The 7109-nt window shown below is 45.5% G+C and overlaps 1 protein-coding gene across 1 annotated transcript; it reads right to left on the bottom strand.

The window, feature by feature from the left end:
• Positions 1 to 900: 900 nt before the first annotated feature.
• Positions 901 to 2970, bottom strand: pou4f4 (POU class 4 homeobox 4). Its single transcript, XM_076102551.1, has 2 exons — positions 2851 to 2970; positions 901 to 1827 (listed from the first exon to the last, which is right to left on the bottom strand). The coding sequence occupies exons 1-2, from the start codon at positions 2968 to 2970 to the stop codon at positions 901 to 903; spliced, it is 1047 nt and encodes a 348-aa protein (XP_075958666.1).
• Positions 2971 to 7109: the final 4139 nt, after the last annotated feature.

Raw genomic sequence — 7109 nt, 5'->3', positions numbered from 1 at the left:
TCTTATTGCAATGCATTCACTTGAGGGGGGGGGGGGGGGGGGGGGGTCATATTTTTGGAGCCATAAAACGCAGAAAACTCCCCCTGACGAGTGAACCCTGCGATGGGTTACAGAGTTATTGTCCCACAGGTTGAATCGTTTCGTCCAATCTGCCCCCCCCCCCCCCCCCCCCCCCCCCAAAAAAAAAATAATTAACCAAAACAAAAAAACAACTGAATTCCCGATAGAAACCAACACGTGGGAGAAAAGAGCCAATACATTTCAATGAGCTTTTCCACACACGGAGGTGCAACGTATTCACAGATATGTACAATGATAAATATAAAAAAGCTATTCCGACTAAGGATTCCCGTCATTATTATGCGTATTATTATTTTTTTTGTACAATAATTGTCGTATGAATGGATGAGACGGTTGTTCCTCCTCTTTTTTTATCTGATGGTGATCTCGCGGATCTCTGCGGAGAAGCATCAACATTTGAGAGTCTCAAGTTTTTGGACAGGGTCTCAGTCTTTGTCCCGGTCCCGGTGCTCCGTCTCCACCGTCAGCATTATAATAAAAAGGTACACCGTTGAATCCAGCTGTTAATGAAGCTGCACGAGGCTGAAAAAACAAGAAAAGGTTCCTGTTTCACTGAGTGGAGGTCAGTGGAGGTCAGTGGTCCAAACCAGTTACTCTGAATACTTTCTCCTCCTTCAACACTGTGATGAACGCAACAAGACGTTTAGTCCAGGGTTCAGCCCGAGGCATCAGACGCGTCTCATGCTTCAGACTAAGAGACCAGATGACTCGGTAAGGTGTGATGTTGTTGAATGGTTGTGAGTCGGACAGGTCCGGTACCATCAGCAGGCCCAACGGTGTACCTTGTTTCTCTGACAGTGTGCAGCAGCAGTGATGGTCTTAGTGCGTCGCAGAAAACTTCATTCGTTTCTGCTTTTGCCTCTGATTGCAAAACCAAACCCGGACCACGTTCTTTTTCAGGTCCAGTTTCTCGGCGATCGCGGCGATCTTCTCCGACGAGGGCCTCGGCTGCACCGCGAAGTAGGCCTCCAGGGAGCGCTTCTCCGGGGCCGCGATGGACGTTCGTTTCCTCTTCTTGTCCCCCCCGTTGAAGATCTCCGGCTTGGACATCTTCTCCCTCTGCGCCCGCTCCGCCTCCTCCAGCCAGGCCTCCAGGATCGGCTTCAGGGCCACCATGTTGTTGTGCGACAGCGTCAGGGACTCGAACCTGCAGATGGTGCTCTGGCTCAGACACCCGACCCCGGGGATCTTCAGGTTGGCCAGCGCCGAGCCCACGTCCGCCTGCGTCACCCCGAGTTTGATCCGCCTCTGTTTGAACCTCTCGGCGAACGACTCCAGCTCCCGTGGGTCCGGCTCCGAGTCCAGGCCGCCGCCCCCCAGGGAGCTGTGGGACAGCGCGTGCTGGTGCATGTTCATGGACTGCTGATGGTGGTGGTGGTGGTGCTGCATGTGGTTGATGGCCGACATGTGGGCGGCGTGGGTGTGCGAGGCCGAGGAGCAGACGTCCGAGCCCGTCATGCCTCCCAGGGAGATGCCCGGCGTGAGGTGGTCCAGCAGGTCGCCGTCCAGGCCCTGAGCCGACTGGTGGTGCGCCGGGTGGTGGTGGGAGGTGAGCACGGACGGGTGGTGCAGGTGCGCGGAGGAGGAGTTAGGAGTGCAGGCCATGCTGGTCATGGTGGTCATGGTGTGGTACGTCGCGTCCGGTTTGAACGGGTGGCTCTTCTGGGCCACGATGTCCACCGCGGCCAGAGCCTCGGCTCTCTGCAGCAGAGTCTCATCGAAGCCGGCGAAGATGTTGCCCTGAAGCTGCGGAGGAGCGGAGCGAGGCCGGTTAGAGCAAATCAACACGTTATAACCATCAGACTACTGATATTTCCATATCCAATAATAATCCTAATCTTAAATATGGATTATTCTAATTATTTGGAAATACATCATTGTTGAAATTATGTGGAAAACTAAATAAATACATTTAAGTTTTAATTCAAAATGATGAGCAACAAAAATACATAAATCTTCACTACAGACCTGATCATCAAAAAGTTCTTATTTATTTTTTTACTAAATATCACAAAACGTTGTATTATTTTACGTGAAAGCTGTTCGATTATCTTTGTAATAAAGCAGCCGAATTCTTTTCAGACAATAATTAAAATATAAAAATTCACGTGACTTTAAATTCGTTTTCTTGATTCTCAGAAAATGAAATCTAACGCAGCTCCATCAGCGTGCGTGTGTCAGACAGCGTGGATGGATATTCATTTAAAATTCATATTTACGATCTCCTGAATAATTTCTACGGACAATGAAATGAGACCAGTTTGAATATGAATGGGGAAAATATGAGATAGCGCGCGCTCAGAGAATCCTCTTCCTCCTTCATCTTTTATCCTCTTTTATGACTCACACGGCTTCTCACACACGCGTCTGCGCGTCTTTACGCACCGACTTCGTGCCCTATTTGGGCCGCTGGTGCTGCCTGATCCTTTCCATCATATCCATTATATTGAATTCAATATCTCATCTGATATTTTGTTTGTTTGTTTTGGCAGTTACATTGTAACCCGTCTGTGTCCAAACATGACACCTCGTCTGTTTTCTGACTTTAGTGACACAAATACGATTTTTATTTTAGTTATATTCTGTCAACTGATGTGGACTCCATATTCTAACTGAAACACATTAAGAGAGAATCACAAGGTGTCACATCTAATCGTTTGTAAAAGTTATCACATTGACCAGACCGAGTCATTTCTCCAGTGTTCCCCTCACAATGTGGAGGTTTGTTTGGGTTGGAGCTGCAGGAGGAGACAGACGCGTCGGACTCACCGATGGATTGGGCAGACAGGCCCGGCGGATCGCCTCCGAGCTGGAGTGCAGAGGATTGTACTTGGGCTCGTGGAGGATCGGGTGCATACTGAAAGGCTGCTTGCTGTTCATTGACATCATGATTGCGGATCTGAAGTAGGGGGGTCCTTGTACGTCTTCCTGGGTCAGCTCCGTCTTTGGGAGATTTTTCTCTTTAAAAAAAAGAAGAAGAAGAAGAAGAAAACCCCAAAAAGTGGTAGAGTCGGATGAAAAAACAAACCGGAAACAGAGAAGGAGAGGTAACTCCTGCGCTCCTGCGGGTCTCCTGTCTCCTCTCCGCCTGACACTGACTTCTATAATAGAGATGCTGCTCGCCTCCAGGTCCTATATTGGACCGCCGCCTCGCGAGGCTCCTCCTCATTGGTGGACGCTCCCTCCCCTCCCTCCCCCCTGGTTGCCTCCGCCAATTGCGTGAGGCTCCCCCTGTTGTAGCCACGCCCCCCGCACCAAGCGTGCCTTTCTCGCTGGAGAGGAGAAGCGAGGAAGGATGCTGACTGGTTGCACTGTAAGAAAATAAATATATATTTACATATATGTATATATATATATATATATATATATATATATATATATATATATATATATATACACACACACACACACACACACACACACACACACACACACACACACATATTTGTTGAAATAACAGAAAATCAACATCTGGAGAAAAGAGGCAGCTGCAAGTTGATCTAAAAGTTAAATAAAGATCAGCATCAGTGAGCATTTAAAGAAACGTATAGTTTGTGTTTCAGTGTCCCATAATCATTTAAATACTCTCATGATATTTCCCCCCAAATGTCTTAATTGAACAACAAATAGTTTGAGATATTTGGGCCTGAAAACACTCGAAGAACGATGAGATATTTGTGTTGTTATTCATTCTTTATGCATCTGTACAATACGTCATGATACAAACAGCAAATGTGACTGGAAGCAATTAATCTGTAGGGTGACAGAGTGTGAGACACACGCGCGCGCACACACACACACACACACACACACACACACACACACACACACACACACACACACACACACACAGTCATTCAGCTGAAATTATTAATTGATGGAAGACGCGCAGGAATTCCTCTGCCTGAACCCCATTCACTTTCTTGGCAATTAATACATTAATTAATCATTAAGCTTCATTTACTTTGTGGCTGTAGAAAGGACCCCCCCCCCACACACACACACACACTTCTCTCAATTAAAGAATAAACAGGCCTGAACGGGAACTAAAGAGCACGAGCAGCAGACGATGAAATATTTACCGATGAACCTCGCGAGGTCAGCGGGGCAGCGGCTTGTCAATCAAAAAAAGGGGGATTTCCGGCGGGCAGACACGCGCGCGACAACACGGAATACTTATCCCAATAATCAGCTAAAGGCGCTCCCAGAGGGGGGGCTCCAGGTAAACCCCCTTTGAGGGATTGTCGGGCTGTTGGTTATACATAATAATAATAAAATAATGATAAACAATAATAATAATATTTAATAATCATAAAAATGATAATAGTCACGATAATAATAACAATAATAAATATTTGGTAAAACAAATGGGGAATCCAGCATCTCTTATATATTAGGTTCATCTTTTTTATCCATTAAAATTAAATTAAAAATAAAACAATTACATTTTTAATACAGTATTTTCAACATTGCAGCAACAAAATGAAACAAAAGTGATTATTAAACTGCTCACTGACTCATGTATGTTTTTTGGATTCATGGTGCAAATGAAAGCAACTTAGTTCTGCACGACTGTGATTGTGTTTATGAAGCAGTTTCACGAATGAAGCTGCTTTAAGTCAGTGAGCAGTGTGTCGTAGTGAGGCAACAGAAAACAGGGTTCAAAGGTCACAGTGAGCAGGAGTCTCTCAAACAAACACGGAATCACTGGAATCCTCTGTGAGCCAGCAGAGTGTGGTGGTCTGTGTGTCTGCACACTGCTGCCCTCCAACTGGATCTTCTCATGTTGCTTTTTGGGACGTTTCTGGGCGTCGACCTCAATAAAAAGGCAACAGACAAATCTTCTTTTTCTATGTACTCATACACAAATATAAGATACTTCATAATGTGACGCCTGAATGTAGATATGATGATTCGTGTTCTGCAGCATGCCAAATAACTAACTTATTTCTATCTAATGTGGTCATTAACATGCCTGTTTGGCTACATGCATCACCTACGTAATCAATACGGTATGATACATTAATATCAATTCTACCCTATGAAAGGTGAGCCAATGTTGCAAGAACCTAAGATGAGTTTAGTACATATCTTGGTTATGAATGTCCAATAACTTGTATTGGAGTAGATTGTCCTTAATTTGCTCTGTAAGCATTCTCTGTTATTGCAAGTTGTTTTTGTCTTTGTTAAGGCTGCATGTCTTCATGCAATGTTGCTCTCCTGATTGCATTTATATAGTATATATAAATATACTATTATACTGTACTCATTGTGCCTTTAAAGAGTCTGACGGTAAACATTTCTGCATGTTTCCTTCTCTTAAACATCACTGCTCAACATCCTGGATGTTGTTTTATCTCGTACGTTTGATCATTATCCCCAAAGTGGAGGAAAATGTCACTCTTGGTTAGTTTACGGAGGATAACTGTATCTGTCAATGTCAAGGCTGCTTTTATTGTCTGGTGCTGATGGTGCTGTTGGTTCTAATGGTGCTGTTGGTTCTAATGGTGCTGATGGAGCTGTTGGTTCTAATGGTGCTGATGGAGCTGATGGTGCTGTTGGTGCTGATGGAGCGGATGGTGCTGTTGGTGCTGATGGAACTGATGGTGCTGTTGGTGCTGATGGTGCTGATGGAGCTGATGGAGCTGATGGTGCTGGTGGTGCTGATGGAACTGATGGTGCTGTTGGTGCTGATGGCACTGTTGGTGCTGTTGGTGCTGATGGTGCTGATGGTGCTGTTGGTGCTGATGGCACTGATGGTGCTGGTGGTGCTGATGGAGCTGATGGTGCTGATGGAGCTGATGGTGCTGTTGGTACTGTTGGAGCTGATGGTGCTGCTCTTGTCCGAGCTGTAACTCTGCCTCCTGGTTGAAACTTCAACCCTCTGGTTGCAGCCGCTCGCCTACAAAGAGAGCAGCAGTGTCGGTGTCAGTCAGACAGGAAACCTGAGCGAGGCCCATTGTCCTGCTGCGTGTCCTGGCTCTCCAGAGGGTCCCCGGCACCCGCTCATCAAATATACATCAGCCGGCAGGACGCTCCTCTGGGAAGGGGACACCGGACGGACGACATGCAGGGAGTCCAGCTGGGGAGGCAGGGAGGAGTTCTGGGTTGAGATGGTGACTGTGAAGTCCACAGAAGATGGTTCACATCATCAGACCTCACTATAAAGACGTCACAGAGAAACATGAGCTTCCCTCTGAGGGGACAAGTTTCTAATCTAAAACCTGTTTTTACAGAACAATGTGGTTGTTTGCTTTGTGTCTGTTTGTGTGTTTTGATGTTTTTGGTCCTTGTTTGCACTCGTATATGAAACTTGCTGCTCATCTTGACCAGCAGAAGAGATGTTGAATCTGCTTTCATAAAGGATAAACTTCCTCACCGTTGAGGTTCAACATTCCTTTAATTCGTCACCTGTCCGTGTATTTGCTGCCACTAATGTAGATGCAGCTCAATTATTTTGGAAACAGAAAATACATAATTAATTTAGTCTAAGTTGTCCCAGAAGTCGTCGTGGTTTTCACACTTCAAGATCTCAATTTCAGCTTGTTACATACAGTCTTTTCAAAATAAAGGTCTGTCTACACAGGAAACAACTTAGTTAGGTTTAGACAACACAAATACTTTGCTAAGTTTAAATAAATCAACGTTGATGAACAGCGGTTTGTTTTTGTTTTCGCTGCCTTTCCCCTCAACCGGTGTCTCGCTCTCTCATTGGCTGCATCTCCGCAATCAAAACGTTTTCGTCACGTACTGACGTTTGGTCAAAAACGATTGCCGCCACTTTCTATCACACCGAGTAGCCCAGCACGCTAAACTATGACGCTCTACAACGGTTGCAGAAAACACATGGTCAACGTGAATTCAAACAAAAACACATAGTTAACATAAAGATTGTAATATAACGTCTTGATCATCACTAACGTAACTTCTAAATAACTCAACACGGTGGGACTCGAACACTGGTCTCCTGGTTGAATGTCCTGTGTTTATTTGACTCATCCTCCCCCTGTTCCTCCCCTCCTGTGTGG

This window comes from Anarhichas minor, unplaced genomic scaffold (genome assembly GCF_050575085.1).
Source record: "Anarhichas minor isolate MPS153535 unplaced genomic scaffold, ASM5057508v1 ptg000027l, whole genome shotgun sequence".
NCBI lineage: Eukaryota > Metazoa > Chordata > Actinopteri > Perciformes > Anarhichadidae > Anarhichas > Anarhichas minor.
Note: the sequence above shows the minus strand (reverse complement) of the source record. Positions and strands in the feature narration are given on the sequence as shown.